This window comes from Delphinapterus leucas, chromosome 9, assembly GCF_059928025.1.
Source record: "Delphinapterus leucas isolate spDelLeu-1000000601 "Yukka" chromosome 9, BTC_Dleu_Yukka2, whole genome shotgun sequence".
In the NCBI taxonomy this organism is placed as follows: domain Eukaryota; kingdom Metazoa; phylum Chordata; class Mammalia; order Artiodactyla; family Monodontidae; genus Delphinapterus; species Delphinapterus leucas.
This window is the reverse complement of record NC_143137.1, coordinates 34,604,708-34,627,008: the sequence shown is the minus strand read 5'-3', so window position 1 is coordinate 34,627,008 and position 22,301 is coordinate 34,604,708. Positions and strand designations below refer to the sequence as shown.

The 22,301-nt window shown below is 38.3% G+C and overlaps 1 protein-coding gene across 1 annotated transcript in view; it reads left to right on the top strand.

The window, feature by feature from the left end:
* The window catches only part of MDFIC (MyoD family inhibitor domain containing), a 107,000-nt gene that overhangs the window by 427 nt on the left and 84,272 nt on the right, over positions 1-22,301 (top strand). Inside the window, exons 2-3 of the mRNA XM_022582846.2 lie at positions 145-333; positions 21,792-21,914. Coding sequence (XP_022438554.1) covers positions 249-333; positions 21,792-21,914 — 208 coding nt within the window. The 5' untranslated portion in view covers positions 145-248. The remainder of the gene's footprint in view (positions 1-144; positions 334-21,791; positions 21,915-22,301) is intronic.

Genomic DNA, 22,301 nt, shown 5'->3' with positions numbered 1-22,301 from the left:
TGCTGGGTAACAGTTTTCCTCCCGGGTTTCAAGTCAAAACTTCCCCGGGGTGGGGTTTGGACGAGGGAAGCAGAGGGGGAGGGAATGTCCTACAGGGGTGGTGTGCTCTTCTCTCAAAACACTTTTTTTTTTAATCCCCGCCAGAAGCGGTCAGTTGCCTGCACCCAATATCTCCGAGCCCTTAGTGTGACCGCCCCGCAGGGCGGCGAGCTAGGCGGAGGCGCGGCGAGGGTTCCGTGAAGCGGCCCATGTCCGGGGCGGGTGAAGACCCCGCTCCCGGGCCCCAGCTCGGGGCCGAGGCGGGTGGTGGCCGGCTGGGCGACGCGGCCCAGGGTGAGTGTCGCTTGCAAGTTGCAAGTTCCTTTGTCATTGTTGCATTTTAAAATGTGTTCGCACATTTACTGCTTGGGGTCTGTGTGTGGGGAATTGGTGCGAGGACCGAGCCAACCTCGTCCTTGTGAACTTTTGCATAGTTAGCATTACTCAAGCAAGTTCTCCAGCACTGCAGCCCTAGATCAACAACCGGATAAGAGGGCGGGATCCGTTGGTCCCTCCGCTCCCCCCTTCCTTTGGCTGCGGAGAAACAGGATCGCTTCTTTCTTAAGCATATGCATTTCAGGGCCTAAGACCCGACAGTGTGGGCTCTGAAGCGCTTCCCCACTACTTCTCTTCAGTCTGTGCGTTCATCAGATCAAGGACTGCCGCTGCTTTCTGAACAAGCCTGCACTCTCCCTTCATCTTCCTGTTTCTTGTGGGCTCGTCTGCAACTCTGATAATCCAGGTTTCTGTGACCAATTGCTTTGGGATGGCTCATGCATACGTTTTCAATAACTGTTTTTGTTTTGAAATACACAGGCTTCAAAAGAAATGCTTTTCAAGGATGAATTAGCTCTTTGTGTTCCTCCAAAGCGTAAACACATTCAGCCTATAAAGAAAATACTTCTGTTTCTGGGAAAATTCCACAATAAGCTTATTAACAAGTCAAACAGTATCTTTTTTCTCTTGAAGGTAACATACTTCAGGTTTTCATTGGTGACAGAGAGCAAGGATCTTAATCTCCTGATGTATTTTCCTCTTAGGGTGGTTCTGATTTAAAGAGTTCTGACACTGATACAAACTAAATAATTTTCCAGGGCTCCAAAACCTATTTTACTTTTTCTCTTGATTTTAAGCCTATCTGATCCATGCCCCCCACCCCCACCCCCTTTAGCAATAACGTAATGAGCTTTTTGGGATTCTTTTTGTTAAGGCAGTAAAAAGTGGAAAAGAAGAAGTGAGTGTCAAACCCACAATAGGTAAGAGCAGAAAACATGCATGACTAAATTAAAATGTGGAATTCAAGGGCTGTGAAATTGAATTATGTTTATCATTGTTTTTTTTTGCTTCTAAACAGTGAGTCATTTTTTCTAAACAGAGAAAATCAGAAAATCAGAACTAGAACGATAAACACGTTTTCCCAGAAGCAGCCCATGTTCCTCACACTGTATTGCCAAGGCAATCATTTTCTTGTCATTAGGCATGCCCTCAGTAGTCATATCAACTCCTTGATGGGATATTTAGGTTCACACTTGAGATGTTCATCACTATTGTTAACAAATGCTTATGTCAAAAATCAACCGCAAACACACTAGAAAAACAATTGATTTAGAACTAGTGATATCTACAATGTCCAACTTTAATAACATACATTTTTTAAGTCAGTAGAAGTTGCAGTGATAATGCACTGTACAGATGTAATGCTGTAAGGTATCACATGATCTGACTTTGAGAAGCCAGAATCTAGAATGGTCTGAAGGAGAATGTGGACTGCATACAACACATTATCAGTGTGGAAACTCTCGGGTTATGTTTTACCTGAAAATTGACTTAACCTCAGCAACATTTTTTTTTTTTTTAGTAGTTTAACTTTGACTCACCACATCCTCTAAGTAGGCATCAATTTAATTGTAAATGTAATATAAAGTTGAGTTTTTAAAAAAGAAAATCCTCAGAATCTTGTTAAAAGATTGTGTCTCAAACAAGCAGATTTCATAAGCTGAAAGAAAAAAGAAAGTTTTGGAGCAAGTGGGTAGGGAGAAAGCTTCAAGACGTAGCCGCCATGGTTAGGGCGGTTTTATTGGTAAAGACGTTAGTGAAGAACCTTTGCCCGCGAGCCATTCTTCTCTTAAGCTCTTGCTCGAGTTCTTTCATCCTCATCCTTCTGTCCTTGGGTTATTGATCATCTTTTCAGAATAATAGTTGAATAGTACTCTGGTAAGATAAGCCTGCTTAGTTAATAGAAACCTAATTTTACAATTTTATATATTAAAATCAGTGAGAAAAATGGAATGTTCTATGAAAGTTAACAGAAAATGTCTTTTCATGAAGGGGGAGGATAAGATCAAGTCTTCCCCTGCGAACAAAGTACAATATATATGTGTATTAATATGTATGTGCATACATATACATATTATATCACATAAAGACATACGGTATAATCTATACAGATATTACTGTGTTGTGATGCCCTATCTATACTACTAACCAAAGGCATAGAAAATTAAAGATGAAAGTAATTTTAGGGGGTCTCTAGTCTGAACTCCCCATCAAATCTAGAATTTCTACATTCTTCCAGATGGTTAGTTAGACACCTACAGTGTAGTGCATTCTCCTTATCAGCATTCATAGTTGTGAAAGTTTTTCGTATTGAGAGCATAGCTCTCTCTCTTTAGAGCTTCTCCCCTTTGGCTGTGATTCTGCAAGCACAATTCTATTGCTCTGAAAGCATGAAAAATCTTATTTGTGCATTCTGAAAATTGTTACAGATCAAGGACTTAAGCTCATATGCCCCAGGCTGTCAGAGGGAACCAGAATGGGTGTGGGAAGGTAGGGAGCAGTGGGGACTGGGGACAACTGTAGAGCGCAGGCCCAGGAGACGGTACTTCTCAGGTCCAGCTCATTGTTGCCATTTGGGTTAATATCTTCCGGTATTTCAAGAGATACTGGAAATAGGGAGTTTTATGTATCATTGCGCCCTTTTTAAAAGTTGGCAACTAATTAAATTCAGTTTTTATCCAGGCCAAACAAAACAACCACACCTGCAGGCTGGAAATGGCCTGTATGCAGCTGATTTTTGATCTCTATTATAGAAAATAGGAAGTAAACCTGTGATTTAAAGCCATTTCCCTGTTTATGACGAACTTCTGAAAGATTGACTTGATTTGCCTTCTCAAGCAATGTACGTGTATAAGTGTCTCGATAAGTGAAGGACAGTTTGGGCCAAACTTATTTTTGTTTTAAGAGAGAATGGCTCTTGTATAGGGGGTTCACCTAATTCTCATTTTTTTTCTTTTTTGGATCAAGCATCTTAAAATTCATTGTGTTATCAATCCTGATAGGTATTTGCTTTTTTGTGCAAAAGTTATTAGAATCCATGTGGTTGAAAGAGCCTTTTGATTAAGTGCTTCCATATTTGTGACTTGTAACTAGAAGGATCTTTAGAAATAACTTAGTCTAACTGGCTCACTTTCTAGAAGAGATGTCCAGAGACTTTAAGTGACTTGCCCAAGGTCTCATACACAGTAGAAATCAGGGTGTTTTGTGGTAAATGTGGTTGAAGTACAGAATGAATACAGCTTTTTTTCCTGTGGATGGATGAATTGAAGATAATCAGCTTTGGACACTGCGAATCGCTTGAGCCTGTTCCGGCCCCTGCAGCCCCCCTCCCTCCCCCATTGCATTTGCCAAGATTTAGACTGTTGGACTGTGTGCTGGAATATTCTTTAATGTGATAATGTGTGATTTAATGCACTCTTCTCTCTTGGGAGAGTCCTCTGAGACTATTAGGCGGACTTTTCATAGCAGGATGCAAAATGCCAGTAAAGTTAATTAAAAATAATTTAAAATAGAAGCTAGGGAGAAGATGTTCAAGTTGAAATTACACAAGAAGAGCTTTGACTTAGAAGCTTAGCTGATTTGTCAGGAATTTATAGTGGCTAATCAGGTTTCCTGTATGGGAAGCCTGTTTATTTCAATTATACCACGTATGCTCGTAATATCCATATTCTTCAACTTTTATCATATCGTTTTATCCTTTTGATTAAGAGTGGCATTTCTCAAAGTGTGTCATCTTTGGGCAGCTTCTATCTCTGGTCCTCAATCGGGGACAATAGTGCCTTTCAGGAGACATTTGGCAACCTCTCAAGACATGTTTGGTGGTCGTAACAGGGGTGGGGGTGGCTGCTCCGGGGATGTAGTGGGTGGAGGCCAGGGATAACCTAAACAACTGACAATGCACAGGACAGGGCAGGGCCTCGCAACAAAGAATTATCTGGCCCAGAATGTCGATGGTGTTGACTTGCTATCCTAGTTTCTCAAGGCTACTGACATCTTTGGCTCCACTCCAGAGTTACAGAATCAGCATCTTGAGAGTAAAACTCAAGAATCTGCATTTTTAACAAGCTCCAGGTGCTCTTTATCTCTAGTTGAGAATCATTGTTTTTAGAGGCTTTTATCTGTAGAGAGACATGCCATATATATATATATATATATATATATATATATATATATATATATATTTGGTAGAAAGCCTTAAAAAAAATCTTGAGAAAAGTCCCTTTTTCAAATTCCGGACTTTAAATCACATCACTCCACGTGTACCGTCTCTTAGAGCTCGTCAGCATTTTTATCCCATATCCCAATTAATAAAACTAGGCCTGAGTATTCATCCTCAAAAAAGTTTCCTGTCAAGATCATATGTACTATAGTACAAATATATTGTGAATATTAGAAAAGAAATATATGAATAAAAATTTTAAAGGATGAGATAAAAATAAGTAAATAAATAGATCTTTTAATACTTTCTTCTGCCCACCTCTGTAGATATTTTTGTCCCACCACCCTACACTTCTCTCTGAGGATCCCAGCATTATGCAATAATAAGGAAAGAAGTCCCTAATTTGCATGTGAGCTGTATTCACCTGTAAATTGGACTTTTGGAATCTGGATTATCTTTTCTCATAGAAACAGAATGATAACTTATGTTTACCTCCATAATCTCAAAAGATTGTTGAAATTTTTATATATTTACAATGATAAATTATAGAGAACATACTCTTATGATTCTGGCAACCACATACAAATAACCAAGAACAAAATTGAGTGAAACATTTTGAATACAGATGCTTGAGAAAGAACAGCCTTAACTGGAAAACTATAAGGAAACTTGTCTAGATTTGGAAGAGGATTTGGGGGCATTTTCAAGCACCTTGGACTTTATATTCCCAATTCCCTTTATGCCTAAAGGAACTAACGTTCATTTTACAAGTTTAGTTAGAGAAGTGCAAGCCTTATCAGCTAGGCATAGTCATTTTCCTTCTAAGTAAAAGAATCAAATGCGTAAGGGGAGGATGTAACTGGGAAAAAACTAAGAGGGGAGGGAGGAAGGAAGTGGTTAAAAAAGGTACGACTAAAAAGTGTTTGGAGAGGTTGAAGTGTTTGAGTTGAGAACTGCGAATAAAGTTCTAAGGGATAGCATGGTATGAACTGAGCTGGAGGGGACCATGTTAAGAAACAAGATGATGGCACAAAATCTTGAGAGAGGCCCTACCTTGAAGTAGGCCCTAGTATATATTTGTGGAATAAATGATTGGGTAAATGGAGGGCTTGATTGCTGTCCAGGACAAGTGTGAGTCATGGCAGCAAAAGGCGATGAACAGCATCGGTTTGGGGGTCAGGGTGGAGGATGGGACTAGGGAAAGCATTTATATGTTTGTGTTTATAATTCAGGATACTTGTACAGAGGATAAATTTTTAATACCGATTTTCATCTCTACTATAGCCTTTTTGTTTATCTTCACATCGTTTATTTCTGCCTTACTCAGGTTCTCTGTGAATGTTCCATCATATCTATCTATCTATCTATAGATAGATATATATGATGCTATATGACAGATACAGAGAGAAATAGATTGATGAATGAAATCTGGGACTTGCAGAGTGATGGGAGAAATAAATAAGTTTACACATACCTGTAATATAAGGTAGATGGAAAGGTTGTAACAGAGGCACAAAGAAAATGATGGCAGAACGTGGGAGGGAGAAAGCATCTCTAGCTGGGGGCATTTGGAAAGACCTCAAAGAAAACTTTTGATTTGAGTTGGACTAAGAAGCATAGTCAGACTCTCCTCTGTGGACATGGATGTGGAAAGCAAGACTTGGAAAGGACTGTTACAGAGTGTGGAGGACTTCACTAAGACCATTGTGTGAGCTGCATTAAAGGAGCTGAGAAAAAGGTAAAGTTGTAAAGATAAGCTAAAGTAATTTTGAGGAGGGCCCTGATTTTCCTGCTGAGGAATTTGTATGTCCTTTCTGTAGGCAATAGAGCCATTGAAAGTTCTTGATAGGGTAAGGATAGGACCAAATTGGTGTTTTTAGGAAAATAAATCTGGTGACAGTTCAAAGGATGATTTTGGAGGGAGAGGCAAGAGTGAAGGCAGTGATTTTCCAGGAGGCTATTATAATAGCCTGGCAAAAGATAAGAGGACCTAGGGCAGTACCAGTGGGAGTAGAATTGAGAATATGGATTTAAGAACGATAGCAAAAGTAGGATAGAGCTCTATCTTGCTGTGAGAAATTGTTCAGGGCATTGATTTTTACTTATTCATTTTTGAATCTCCTAAAGCCAGGCACAGTGTCTAAATTTTGTTCAATGGAATTGATGTGATTGGGCAAAATATTTAATATGGGAGAAGGTGGAAAGGTAGAAATGTGAGGTAATCCACACGTTTGCTTTTTAGCCTGAGTGGAAACATGGGAGGAGCCGTTGAGTCTTCTTTTGATCATGTTGGTTCCATGGAACTTATCCTTAAGCCAGGATAGCCAGTAGGCCACTGAAAAAGAGAATTTGTTACTAGGAGGGTGGTGAGGGTCAGGCGCACAGACTACGAGTTCACCACCAAGTAGCTGATGGATGGGCACAAGAGTGAGAGAGAGAGGACTGAAGACAGACTTGGGAGAATGGCTGCCCTTTTGGGAGGAGAAGGAAAAGAATACAGAGTCCCTAAGGACTGGTCACAGAAGTGTTAGGTGTTTAGAGGTCATGGAAGATGAGAAGAGTTCTGGTTTGTTAAGGGAGAAGCAGGGGGTATAGAAGGCTCCTTTTGGATGGGCGGATTTTGAGCATGTCCACCACACACTAATGGAAAGAAAGCCAGGGGATAGAGAGAGAAAAGATGAAAGAGCATGGGGGCGGACCGTGCTGCAGTGGGTGTTTGTAATTGAAAGAGTAAAATTGTAGGAAGGAAGGAGATGATGAGATCAATCTTAGGAAAGTGGGGAATGTTCCCCTTTGAGATGGGGGTGGGAAAACACGATGAGTGACCATCTAGAGAAAATTTCATGTGAGAAAGAGATTATTGAAGGCCTAGATGTTCTCAGCAAAATAGATGTAACATTTGCTGAGAGCAAGGGGGCGTGTTAGGATGAGTCAAGAAATTTGAGATGTGTAGAAAAGATTGGGAAGAATGAAGAATTCAAGAGGGAGTCAATCTGGGGCAAACAAAAGCACTGCTCAGTAACACTGAGGGCTTAACAAAGAATGAACAGCATGAATTTTTAGTGGACACGGTCAGCATGGTTGATTGCCTTTCTCAGCAAGAAGCGTTCGGGACCTCGGGAATAGAAGCAGATAGAATGGAGTTTTTGTATTAGCATAGGGTTGGAAGTTGGCAGAATGGAAGCAGTGGAGGGGCTGGGGCAAGGGAGGAGGATTAAGCATGTGTGGGAAGAGTGTCTTTGTACCAACTGATCTCGTGTTCCAGGCTGTATGGGGAGCTGGAGAGACCAGCAGTGCAGTTAGAAGGCTATGGTTTCTGGCCAGCAAGAATCATGCCTGTTGGCCTTGTTTGGTCAGTTCACATACAAGGATTTAATATACATAACTGAGTGATCTTTACAGGGCTACTGGGGGAGCTGTGGAATTTTTGGGTGTGTAAGAGCCTTTCCTGTTTCTTTGAACCTCATTTCCTGGATCTTGGTGAGGTGATTTCATGGAAAGTTCTAATAAAAGTGTGCAATTATTTTACTAGCATTATATTTTTATAATAAAAGATTTTGGGGAAAAGGAAACACATAAATTGTCACAGTCTAAAGTTAGGCCATTTGCAAATGGAAAATTAGTTAGAACAACAACAAACAGAGGAGGGAAACAATTCAACCAAATTGTTTTTCTGAGTCAATGTAATTATTCTACTGTATAAAGGCATGGGATGTGATTTTTATGTTTCTATTCCGAAAAATCTTTACTCAATTTTTATTAAGGGGGGATTGATTCTGCACTGGCTAGAGTCTAGATGTTTGGATAGTTGAACTTTGGTGATTCATTGGAGCAGATAAAAGATGCTGCAGCCCTTCCTGCTATCTTAATCAGTCCTGGGTTTTAGATGATTTTCTCTGTCTTTACCTTTTTTGCTCTGTGTCTCTCTTTTTCCCCCTCCTCTCTCTCTTGCCATTAACACTTTACTGAAGTTACTTAAACTTTTCATATTTTCTTTTGACATTAGCATACACATCCTGAAGGAGGTAAGCTTTTTTACTGTAAGTTTTTGAAACTGAGTTGTATTTTACAGGTTCTAGTCGCTTAGAGTTCACTAAGTAGGAACTATGGAGAGTTATTTTAACATTAATTTCGTTTGTGGTTTCTACTTGCAGTCCACTTCTGTTTTCAGATTCACACCCACATGATCTGAAGTAAGATGATTCATATGCATGTGCTTTTATGCCCGATTTTTTTTTTTTGCGGGGGAGAGTACGCGGGCCTCTCACTGTTGTGGCCTCTCCCGTTGCGGAGCACAGGCCCCGGATGCGCAGGCTCAGTGGCCATGGCTCACGGGCCCGGCCACTCCGCGGCATGTGGGATCTTCCCGGACCGGAGCATGAACCCGTGTCCCCTGCATCGGCAGGCAGGCTCTCAACCACTGCGCCACCAGGGAAGCCCTATGCCCGATTTTTAAGTAGTTTCAGGAATAAAGTCTGAAATACATTTTCATGCTAGCACATATACTTTATCAAATATATCGACATATTTGAACAGGAAACCCTGTCAACAAATATATCTTGTGCGCCTACTATGTAGAAAATCCCGTGATGGTTGAAAATGTACAACACATAGTTCTGCCCGGAAGGAATTTGTAAACTAGGTGAGAGAGAGGATGATGTTTACATGTGTGCCAAATTAAATTGTAATCCCTTGTCTAAATATCAATTCAAGATTACGACAAGTACCATGTGACAGATGAGTTTATGGACAGTTGCCAGCTTACTGGTACAGTTCTGGCTTCTGGAGGTTGAGAGCGAATCTCAGAATAACGAGTCAGTTTTGTCTGGGTTGGGCTGTGAGTGACCCCAGCTGATGAAGGCACAGTTTGTAGGTCTTCTTGGTTTGGATTATGCAGTGTTGAACACCAAAAATAAGGCACCTTGTGGTTGAGCAGGTGACAGGCCCTCTGAAGGCAGGTGGCAGAGGGCAGGGGAACAAGCTTCCTCTCCTCACTTTCTGTACTCCAAGAAATGGTTCTCCTACTCTTTTTCATAGGGGATCAGTCTTTAATCTTCTGGGTCTCTATGAATATAGACCTATCCTGTTCTTATTTTTTCCATCACATCATCCAAGCAACATGCAGGATTTTAGGAAAATCTTCTGAGGGGTTTTACTCTTTATTTCTTACTGAGATACAAGGTGAAATTATGGCGCATGGGAAAGGTGTAGGAGTTTACAACCTTAAAATATGTACAGTGCGAAACTAACAGTTTTTCATCCGTATGCAAAATGAATTTAATTCTTACTGAGCCAAGGAGTAGCACGTTCAATCTTTGTGTTAGAAAAATATTTCCAGTTGGAGCAGAAAAAGGTGGGAGGCCCTGGTAGTGGGTATGGGCGAGAAAGTATAGATTTAAGAGAAATTGGGGTGCTGTAACTAGCAGGGTCTGGTAACTGATTGTTGGGGCTGGGGAAATAAGGGGAAAATAGAGAGCTAAAAGTGATTCCGTGGATACCATCGACCAATATACAGACTACAGTTGGAGAAATAGGCGGGGACTGAAGAGAAGTGGTGATGAATTTTGGGAAATATTAAGTTAATTGCTAAAGATATAGTCGTGTAGAGTTGAAACTCCAAATCTACAGGTCAGGGCAGGAATCAGGGTGAAGGTAATGGATCTACAAGTTATCCTCCTGGAGGTGACTGGAACTGCGATAGTTAATGAGATTGCAGAGGTTGTAAAGCCAAAATGGGTTGGTGGTCTTAAAGGAGAATTTAAAGTAGGCAGTGCCCCAAAGAGATGGTCCAGAAGGTCAGAGGCTGTGTTGGTGAATTAAATGAGAGGCTCCAGGTTTTGTCCTGTAGGAGAATTACCAGAGAGGAAGCATCCCCTGACTTCTAACTCATATCCGTCATTCTGAAGTCCAAGAAATCAATTTCAATATACTGCAAATTGTCTTATTATTTGTGGCTTCACCACTATTTGAAATGCTCTTCTCCATCCTCTCTCATTTATTTCAAGATCAGGCTCAAATCATAGCTTTCAAATGCCTTGACAAATTAAACAACTTCCTTTGGTTCACTTTTGACTTCCGTTGGCCTTCCTTCTTGTAACAGTGCCAAATAAGGGTTTATTCCTTAACCAGAGAGATTGGGGCAGAAAGTGTTCTTGATAAAATCACTCAGTTTAACTGAGAGGTAACAGAAAAGTTTTAAAAATTGTGGCACTTAGAATAATGATGATGCTAAAAAAACTAAAGATGGGTGTGTACCCTTGTTTTAAAAAAGGGGAAGAAGGTCATATCCTCAGTTCCTTTTTATATTGTAGCAGGGTTCATTGACTACTGAGTAGGGGAACTGCTATAGATATGGTATCTCTGGATTTCAGCAGTCAGTAAGGCAAATTCTTTCATGGTAGCTTTTTAGATAAGAGTAAGAAGACTATCGTGCTTATAAAATTGGATAGAATATGGAACAGGGAAGATTAGGTTTTGATTGCAAAAAGCAAAATATGATGAATCAGCGAAAACTGTAAGTAGATTTTAGACAATTGTGGAGAAGTCTTTGAATAATTAAGGCGTCCTAAGTTGAAGTAAGCTGTCTTCTGAGGCTGTTTCCCTATCCCTGGAAGTATTCATGCCTACTCTCCTTGGCTTATTCCTGGCAATGCTGAATGTTGATTGTTTTTAACTGAGTTCATGTTTTCAGGTTGGGCTAAGAGATCTTTATGAGCCCATGTCACTCCAAATTCCATGAGCCTATGAGAGTTTGGCTTTAATATGAGTATATTTGCTGGTAGAAAGAACACAATTGAACTTGTATCTGAGGAGGCAGGAGTCAGGGTTCAGTTATCCTGAAAATACATTTTTAGGATGAGGAACTTTAGATTTAGATGTAAGAGTTGCAGGAGATTAAGATAACTGAGATAATGTGTCCTGGTCCCCTGCACCACCCTGCCTTTATCTAACCTCCCCACTACTTTTTTTATAATGGAAAGTGTCTACTTCTTTCTCCCCCCATTTATTTACAGCCCAGATTATTGAGAGATTATTTGCAATACTGCTGCATTTTGCACCTATTCATTTGCGTATCTGTATTCAATTGCATATTCATGTAATTTTTTTGTAATTGTTTTCCCCTTTGCTGTGTATAAAACCTGCTGTTCTCTACCCACCCCCAACCTGTAAACTAGTTGAGTCAATGTCATTTTTCTCATTCTTTTGAATCGAAACACACCATAAGCTGCTAAATGCATAAGAAGCCCTTTGAAGGAGTGAATTTAGATTTTGCTCAGAATCTTATTACTTTTCAAAGTAATGGTAATAACGATTAGTTGATTGAATTGATTTAAGCATTTAATTCATTCAACAAACATAGTATATCTGATTATATAATAACTTATAAAATTACAAAATTTTGTGCCTATGCTCATTCATCTGTTAAAAATGCTTTGGTTATCTTAAAATGTTGATTTGGACAATGAGATTTTAATCTGTGTTAGAACATTAGGCTAAGCAGGTAGGCTTTGCAGTGTTTCTTAAAGGTCATTACGCTTGAGGGATTTTTTTTTTTTTTTCTTTTTTTTGGATCAGTGAAGAAGTAGAATTCCAGAGCCTCAGGTCTTCCTGAAAGCTGCCTTATCTTTGGTTTTTAAAGGTTACATTTGGGAAACATTTGTAGATTTCCACATTGTTCTTAGCCTCTGGGAAATAGAGACCCAGATTTTTTTTTTTTTTTTACTTTTCCCAGACATTTTAGTCTCAGATTCCTTGAGATTTCATAATCTGGAATACACATAGATGATCTGAAATAATGCTGGTATTTGAATGGAAGAGTAAAAATGAAATGGTTTAAAGTTTACAGATAAAGGAGGTATGAATATAGATTGCATAGCAGTAAGAATATACATATTATGTAGATTATAAATGATTTATCATAGATTAAAATCAAATATTTAATTGAAGTAGATCTAACATGCAACAGTCCCAAATTTTAAGCATGAAGAAAGCTGCTAATGCTCCTTTCTATAAGAACTAAGTGAATTATATACTGATTAAGTTTTATGAGGTTTTATAAGGATATCTGCCAAGGACCAGCATTTATATTAGTTCTTCGCTAAGTAAGCATATAAAGTACGGATAACAAGTAGACCAACGTACTTGATGATTGGCTCGTGCATTTACACCTACCTCTGCCTAGTTCAAAAGAACATTTGAGGTAACTTATAAGAGTACTTTTTTTTTTTTTTTTTTGCGGTACGCGGGCCTCTCACTGCTGTGGCCTCTCCCATTGCGGAGCACAGGCTCCGGACCGCTCCGCGGCATGCGGGATCCTCCAGGACCCGGGCACGAACCCGCGTCCCCTGCATCTGTAGGCAGACTCTCAACCACTGTGCCACCAGGGAAGCCCATAAGAGTACCTTTTTAAAAAGAGATCCAAACAGAATAATAGGAAGTACGGTAGCCCAGGAGATCCAAACCTGAGGGAAAATAGAAATGTACAGGTGTAACTGTAGGGTCCAACCCGGTTACTCAATTTTGTCTGCAAATTTGAGGCAAAAAGAAAACATTTGTCCCTCATATGATTTTCATTGTCCATAAGGAAAAAAAAATGACATATAGCTTCTCAGAGGAAGGAATAGTTTTCCTTGTATTCAGTCTGGAAACAGATTTCTAGCACAGTTTCTTACATAGGGATTACTGAATAGATAGATACTGTCCTCAACAGTATCCCTAAGGTTTTAAAAAGGTGCTTATTGTAATGACACTTAATGTAATACTAATAGCAAGTGTGAATGAGCCCTTATTGTATACCAGACACTCCGCTTTCCAGGCATGGTTCCGTTTATTTCCGCATCCACCTTCTGATGTAGGTACTGGTGTTATTTCCATTTTAAAGATTAAGAATCTGACAAAGGTTACGTAATTTGCTCAGGATTCACATAGCTGGTGGTGGACCCAGGCACTCTGATTTCAGATCCTGCTCTTAACCATTTCTCCAGTAAAAAGTACAGTTTAAGGATAGTATTTCTGTCCCAGAGAACCTAATGAGAGTCTTTATTTATCAGGAAGGATTCAAATATCTGGACTTTTAGGTGACAATATTGTCTCTATTTCTTGGAAAACCATGGCATGAACAGTATTGTACATGTTTTAAAAGTTCATTCGTAACTTTGACAAGCTCATTTCATCCTCATACGACATTACTAAATTCTTGTTACTCTTATTTGTTAAAACCATTTAACTATTGAGATAATAAATGTGCTTGACGACAGACTGTTGGGAAAAAAAATCCCTCATCAATAGTTTGAATGATTGTCTTATAGGAGTAAGTTTAAGTTTATTATTTCTACCTACAGTGGGCAGAACTAGAACTAGTTAAAGATCACCTGTCGGTGTATTTATGCTCAAAATAAAGAACAACTTACTACTGAATCAAACTGACGAAGAATAGAATATGTTCCTTTATGGGATATCATTCCTTGGAATTGTGGAGAAAGACTTAGTATTGCAGGGGGCTTTCTATCCTGGGAGGGATATGAAATTAGCTGAGCTGCAAGATCCCTTCCAACTCTGCATTTCATCATTCTATTTCCAATTGAATATCTATTTCTGAGACTTACTCTGTAGTCTCATCAGTAAAATTGAGCTAACGTTTTCTTTATTGTATGGTTGATGGGTTCTGAAGATCAAATAAATATTATATATTAAGTCCTTTGAAAATTGCTAATACTGTAATTATAATAATTCATTAATTCTTTCAACAAAAGGAAGCATTTTTTCTTTCCTTTTTTTCTTATTTAATAACTACATACCAGCTGAGTGGCTGTTATATGGCACATATAATATTTTACATGTATTATTATCCAATTGACTTACTTTTAATACATTTAGATTTTTCTCTCTTTTTAATCACCATTCACTTATTTTATTCCCCAACTGCCTGAGATAAGTAAAACTCGCAAAGTTTTAAATTTAGATAATGCCAACTAGGTAAAATATTATACAATTTTAAATCAAATGGAAATTCTGTTTACCTGAATCTGTCTCATTATCCTTTAGCAAGAAAAATCAAGACTGGAGACAGATTGCTTCTCACCATCATGCCCTTCTTTAGAAAAATAGCAAAAAATAAAGAGTATTGATCCTGTAAGATAGACAGTCATTTCTGAGTAGGACATATTATAGTTAAATTGATCCTTTAGAACTATTACCTTTTTCCTTTGACTCTTTGGCGTAATTCATGCTCATCATTTTCTTTGAAAATTAACTCAAATCCAGTGCTTTACAGAGGGTTTTCTAGGTTTTTCTCCACTTCATTCTAAACACCCCACAGTGTGTATATGAAGTTTTGGCTCTGTTGTTTAGACTTGCGCAGACTCAGATCTACAGATTTTTAGAGCCAAAAAAGTTCTCTGCAACCATCCAGCTCAGTGCCTTCATTTCTGGATAAAGAGAATGAGACCCAGCCCCAGGTACAAAGCTGGTCAGTTTTTGAGCCAGAATTATGACCCAGGGCAGTTTTCATTCGCTTCTGTTTTGTAGTTGCTTGATTGTTTTGTGTATATGTTTGGTCTTCCCAGCAAGAGGATTCGTTGTCAGGGACCAAGCTTTTTTCCCCTCATCCAAAGATTCTTCCGCATTGTCCCTGTTCGGTGGAGGCACAAGAGAATGCTGGGAAGCTAGCCTTTTGGTAGCAGATGCCAGTGGTATATGACTATCCTTTGTTCTAGTGCTATTTTTAAGCTGTCTGCAATTTTTGTATTAATATTGAAAACATATTTCTTATATGTTTATCTATTAGTGGGACTGTTTAATGTTATATGCAATTCAGGTTTTGTATTCTCAGAGTTGTCCTGACACAGAGACAGAACTAAATACCTCTGTATTAATTACTGATTAGATAAAATTGTACTTTCTGATAACTTGGAATACTGTGACAAAGGGGATGAGAAGCAAGGTCTGTGTCTCAGTGTTCGATGGGTTCTTCTAAGTTTTCTGTAAGTTGTATAGTACAGAAGAGCTTACCTAGCACAGTGCCCCTCAAACCTGGCCATATATGATGATGACACCCCCCTCCCCGCATACCACCTGAATTGGGACCCCTGAGGTTGGGACTTGTGTATCTTTATGTTTAAAGTGCTCTGTGGTAGAGAACCATTGGCGTGGAAGAACAGCATCATTGAGATAAGGTCCCCTGTTAAGAGAAAGTTGCTAAGTTGGGAAGGAGTGCTTATATATATATAGTTGGGGAAGAATGGATGTGTATATAGAAACCTTGTAGAAAGATACAGGTTGATTTTTTGCATCATTGAAATTACTTGATTGCTTTTGGGATATGTCTTTTGGGGCCACGTAGCAGTTGAATTGCAACTACAAACCTTCATAAAGCCAGAAAGGAATTAACTAAATAAGGACTATGGCTTCTGCTGCTGCAATTCAGAAGTGATAGACAGTCTACACTGATAACAGAAATCTGTTATTAGAAATTGCTATTTTGTCATCTTAATGAGTAGTGGCTAACCCAAACCTATTGAAAGTTGTAGTAAGATTGGTTCTGTGGCTGGACATCATGGGGCCCATTTTACAGTTGTCTATCAATTAAATCTCGCTCTCATTGCATTTATTCAATATTAGATATAACTGCACACCATTTATGAGGCTTCCATATTGGTATTCCATTAAATATTAAAGAGATGTTAATAAACTAAAAATAGATATGTTAGGAAATCACAGAACAGCCAAGTGGCCACAGAAGTTTATAAAAGTGGTGAATTAGCAAGTCAATTTAAACTTGGAGTTTTTTCTGAGCCTTGCTTTGGGCTGGGTTCTATGGATTATAGCAAAAGCCTGAGACCAACTTTTTTTTTTTTTTTAAATTTTATTTTACTTACTTTTTTGTACAGCAGGTTCTTATTAGTTATCCATTTTATACATATTAGTGTATATATGTCAATCCCAGTCTCCCAATTCATCCCACCACCACCACCACTTTCCCCCCGTGATGTCCATACGTTTGTTCTCTGCATCTGTGTTGCTATTTCTGCCCTGTAAACTGGTTCATCTGTACCATTTTTCTAGGTTCCACATATATGTGTTAATATATGACATGTGTTTTTCTCTTTCTGACTTACCTCACTCTGTATGACAGTCTCTAGATCCATCCACGTCTCTACAGATGATCCAATTTCATTCCTTTTTATGGCTGAGTAATATTCCATTGTATATAGGTACCACATCTTCTTTATCCATTCATCTGTTGATGGGCATTTAGGTTGCTTCCATGACCTGGCTATTGTAAATAGTGCTGCAATGAACATTGGGGTGCATGTGTCTTTTTGAATTATGTTTTTTTCTGGATATATGCCCAGTAGTGGGATTGCTGGGTCATATGGTAATTCTATTTTTTAGTTTTTTTAAGGAACCTCCATATTGTTCTCCATAGTGGCTGTATCAATTTACATTCCCACCAACAGTGCAAGAGGGTTCCCTTTTCTCCACACCCTCTCCAGCATTTGTTGTTTGTAGATATTCTGATGATGCCCATTCTAACTGATGTGAGGTGATACCTCATTGTAGTTTTGACTTGCATTTCTTTAATAGTTAGGAATGTTGAGCAGCTTTTCATGTGCTTCTTGGCCATCTGTATGTCTTCTTTGGAGAAATGTCTAGGTCTTCTGCCCATTTTTGGATTGGGTTGTTTGTTTTTTTAATATTGAGCTGCATGAGCTGTTTATATATTTTGGAGATTAATCCTTTGTCCGTTGATTCGTTTGCAAATATTTTCTCCCATTCTGAGGGTTGTCTTTTTGTCTTGTTTGTAGTTTCCTTTGCTTTGCAAAAGCTTTTAAGCTTCATTAGGTCCCATTTGTTTATTTTTGTTTTTATTTCCATTATTCTAATAGGTGGATCAAAAAAGATCTTGCTGTGATTTATGTCAAAGAGTGTTCTTCCTATGTTTTCCTCTAAGAGTTTTATTGTGTCCAGTCTTACATTTAGGTCTTTAATCCATTTTGAGTTTATCTTTATTTATGGTGTCAGGGAGTGTTCTCATTTCATTCTTTTACATGTAGCTGTCCAGGTTTCCCAGCACCACTTATTGAAGAGGCTGTCTTTTCTCCTTTGTATATCCTTACCTCTGTTGTCATAGATTAGTTGACCATAGGTGCGTGGGTTTATCTCTGGACTTTCTAGCCTGTTCCATTGATCTGTATTTCTGTTTTTGTGCCAATACCATTTGTCTTGATTACTGTAGCTTTGTAGTATAGTCTGAAGTCAGGGAGTCTGATTCTTCCAGCTCCGTTTTTTCCCCTCAAGACTGCTTTGGCTATTCAAGGTCTTTTGCGTCTCCTTGCAAATTTTAAGATTTTTTGTTCTAGTTCTGTGAAAAATGCCATTGGTAGTTTGATAGGGATTGCATTGAATCTGTAGATTCCTTTGGGTAGTGTAGTCATTTTCACAGTATTGACTCTTCCAATCCAAGAACATGGTATATCTCTCCATCTGTTGGTATCATCTTTAATTTCTTTCATCAGTGTCTTATAGTTTTCTGCATACAGGTCTTTTGTCTCCCTACGTAGGTTTATTCCTAGGTGTTTTATTCTTTTTGTTGCAGTGGTAAATGGGAGTGTTTCCTTAGTTTCTCTTTCAGATTTTTCGTCATTAGTGTATAGGAATGCAAGAGATTTCAGTGCATTAATTTTGTATCCTGCAACTTTAGCAAATTCATTGATTAGCTCTAGCATTTTTCTGGTGGCATCTTTAGGATTCTCTATGTATAGTATCATGTCATCTGCAAGCAGTGACAATTTTACTACTTCTTTTCTGATTTGGATTCCTTTTATTTCTTTTTCTTCTCTGATTGCCATGGCTAGGACTTCCAAAACTATGTTGAATAATAGTGGTGAGAGTGGACATCCTTGTCTTTTTCCTGATCTTAAAGGAAATGCTTTCAGTTTTTCACCATTGAGAATGATGTTGGCTGTGGGTTTGTTGTATATGGCCTTTATTATGTTGAGGTAGGTTCCCTCTATGCCCACTTTCTGGAGAATTTTTATCATCAGTGGGTGTTGAATATTGTCAGAAGCTTTCTCTGCATCTATTGAGATGGTCATATGGTTTTTCTTCTTCAATTTGTTAATACGGTGTATCACATTGATTGATTTGCGTAAATTGAAGAATCCTTGCATCCCTGGGATAGATCCCACTTGATCATGGTGTATAATCCTTTTAATGTGTTGTTGGATTCTGTTTGCTAGTATTTTGTTGAGGATTTTTGCATCTATATTCATCAGTGATATTGGTCTGTACTTTTCTTTTTTTGCAGTATCTTTGTCTGGTTTTGGTATCAGGGTGATGGTGGCCTCGTAGAATGAGTTTGGGAGTGTTCCTTCCTCTGCAATTTTTTGGAAGAGGTTGAGAAGGATAGGTGTTAGCTCTTCTCTAAATGTTTGATAGAATTCACCTGTGAAGCCATCTGGTTCTGGACTTTTGTTTGTTGGAAGATTTTTAATCACAGTTTCAATTTCTTGTGATTGGTCAGACTAACTTTTGAGCCAAGACATTTAGTTTTCAAAGGAGGCAAAGTTGGATAGACTGATGATTGTGATTTAATAGTAGTTACATATTTATAATTTCTTGAATATAATGAGACAGAGGATGATAATTTTTCTTTTCTTTTTCAACTTGAGGACTCCTGGGATCATCTAATTCTAGAATTTCACAGATAAGGAAACTTCAAAAAAAATGTGATAACTGTCTCTTAATAAGTATTCAGAGCAGGAAGAACTTTATTTTCCTCTTAGTAGTGGGTCACTACTAAGTTATGTGTGTATGGATCACATGGCATTTTCATTTAGTCAATGGAGAGTTGAGAGGGTCTGTGTTTTAGCACTTGAATATTGGACATGATTCAAATGTGAGTCAAGTGTGTCTAGAGGCTTTATTCATACCTATTTTCTTTTAGTCAGCAATGCTTCATAATACCCTGGTTTCATGAATTAATTTTAATGGAATTAAACTTGAACAGCTCAAAATTATATAATTAATTTCATTCAGCTACAATTAGAGTTACTAATTGAATCAAGCCTACTAGCATGACACCTGGCGGCAGTCAGCTACATGACAGTAGCAGCAAGTATGTAGGACTCTGCGGTGAGAGAGTTCCTGTGTACTAGTGAGTTGGTAGAAAAATCTTTTCTGTTGATCATCTCAGAAAGGCCTTGGGTTGACTGTAGCAGTGGAAAGATTTCTAGAGTTGTTTAAAAAAGTCAAGATTTTAATTGAAAGTAACACATCTCAGGAAGATTACATTTTCTCTAGGATAATGCTGAGTAAATGTTACATAAATCTAGAACATATTGGTTTAGCATGCTTCTAATTTATATTTTACTGCTATCTGAATATGGTTTTGCTTTCTAAAAATACTTAGCATTGAAGACCCTATTTTTTTCAGAAATCTTAGCCTCTGGACTTATTCCCGAGTGTCCGTGCATTTTCATGTGTTGAAATGTGTTTTATTGCAGAACTTTTCAATTGTGAAATCCCCATGGTACATGAGAAATTTCTGCATATGCAGAAATTTTTCCTTCCACTGGAAACGTTACTACAGTTGACTAACAACTTCTGTTTGAATCTCTTTCCTTTCCTTGCTTCCATGGCTTGACATTATCTAGTTTTTCTTCCTTCTCTGACTCCTTTCTAATTGTACAGACCCCCCTTGATAGTCTTCTTTTAATATACTCATTCTTTTGGTGAGTGTATTCATTTGAATGGCTTCAGCAATCAGATTTAGGAAGATGACTGTTTCTTGCTATATGTTATTTGTGTCTTGCAGATTCAAATGTTCAACACTAAACTCATCCACTAGACTGTAAACTCCATGAAGGCCTGGGCTGTGTCTCGTAACTGATTGTATCCCCACTGCATAGTACGATGCCCAGACATCTACCATGTACAAATATATATTTTAAAAATTATTCTCCTGGTCTCTAGGTTTTTCCAGTCAACTCCAGACTAAGAGAACTCAGTCAGCTCCAATCCCATCTTCTCTGATAATGTGTGAATCCTCTAGTTATTTTCTCCCAATTACCTCCTTTCCCATTTTTTATCCAGTTGTCGAAACTCCCATCAACTTCTACCTGGACTGTGCTAAGTTTCCCTTTCAGTTTCCCTTACTCTGCTCTCCCTCTTAGATGCATCCATACTCCAGTGATTCTCAAGGATGTAAGTATAGTAGAATCACCTAAGCCCCCTTCCCCCACCCCAAATTAAATTAGAATTTTAGGTCATGGGGCCCAGGAATCTTTTTTAAAAAGTCCCCTGAGTGAGTTAAAGTACAGTCAGGATAGAGAACCACTGGTGTGTACAAGTTCATTAATCTTTCTTATGTGTGGCTTTGATTAAACAATTCATAAAGATTCAGTGGCTACTATCACTTATTTATTTCACTTTGAAATAAGGTCCAGATTTTTCACCTTGATATTCAATTATCCATAGCATGTCCCTGTTCAAACTTTTACCATCTTATTTCCTAATATCCCTCTTTAAGTACTTCACAGTGCAGAAAGTTGGAACTTTTGCCCAGGTGTCTGCTTTTTGAGTTCACCCATGCTGTTTTTCCACCTGGAATGGCCTTTCTCCCATCTCTACTTTGAGAATTCCTTCTGATCTTAAAGACCATCCAACATGCACCATTTTCTATAGCACCTTTCTTGAGCTTTCAATACTGAAGAGTTTCTTTTTCTTCCTTTGAACCTTTTTTTTAGTGCTCTAGACCTCTTATAATGTTAATTGTACCTTATGTTACAGCCTGCTTTTTGCCTGAGTTATGTTCCTAATAAGACATTACTTTTCCTTACTTCTTGGCTTCCCCCTTGAGAACCCATAAACCCACATATAAATCTCTCACCTTCTTTGATGCTTTCCCTGCCACCCCTGCCCTCTGCATGTATGGACTCACTTCGATCCTTGATGTAACCGTTCCACATTTTTCTATTATGGCAGATCATTTGCTGTTTCAACGACTTCTTTACAATAATCTTAACATAATTTTTACAGTAAAATCTTCACTGCTAGCCATATAGTAGGTGCTCAATAAAGCTCTGCTATTGAGTCAATAACATATGCAACAGTTACTAGAGATACTGCTCCCATTTCTTTAAATTATGGCAGATTTAGAAGCATTTTTTAAAAATCTATAAAATGAAAAAATAGAGAAAAATATGTAACATTTAATGATAATAAATATATATGTTTTTTTTTTTTTTTTTTTTAGAAAAATGTGATAAAGAAAATACTGAGAGAGATATAACTCAAGCCACTGATAGCTGCTTCACACATGGAGAGATGCAAGACCAGTCCATTTGGGGAAATTGTTCAGATGACAAACTCATCAGAAGTAAGTATTTTTGGAGAAAACTGGAGTGCTTTGGGGACATGACTATGATAATATGCTCTCAGTTAATCGTCTGATATAATTCTGCTAGAAATCTGTAAATCAACAGAGTTCATCTGAAAGTGTTTTTCATGAGTCTTTTAAAATGCAGCGCTAAAAGTAGGGTATAAATAATACTATCTGTCAGCTTTCATCCCATCTTTAAAAAGGAAGAATTGACCTATACATTTTGGACTCCATCCTCAGAGAGACTTAAACAAAACTCAATACCTTCTTGAGCAGTGACTAAGTAGAAGTCAGACAGTTCGAAGTATAAACAGACTGTGAAACTAAAAAGATAAAGACGGAGGTAAAGGACGATGAGTAGTGCTTTGGTAATGCCGTGCGGTC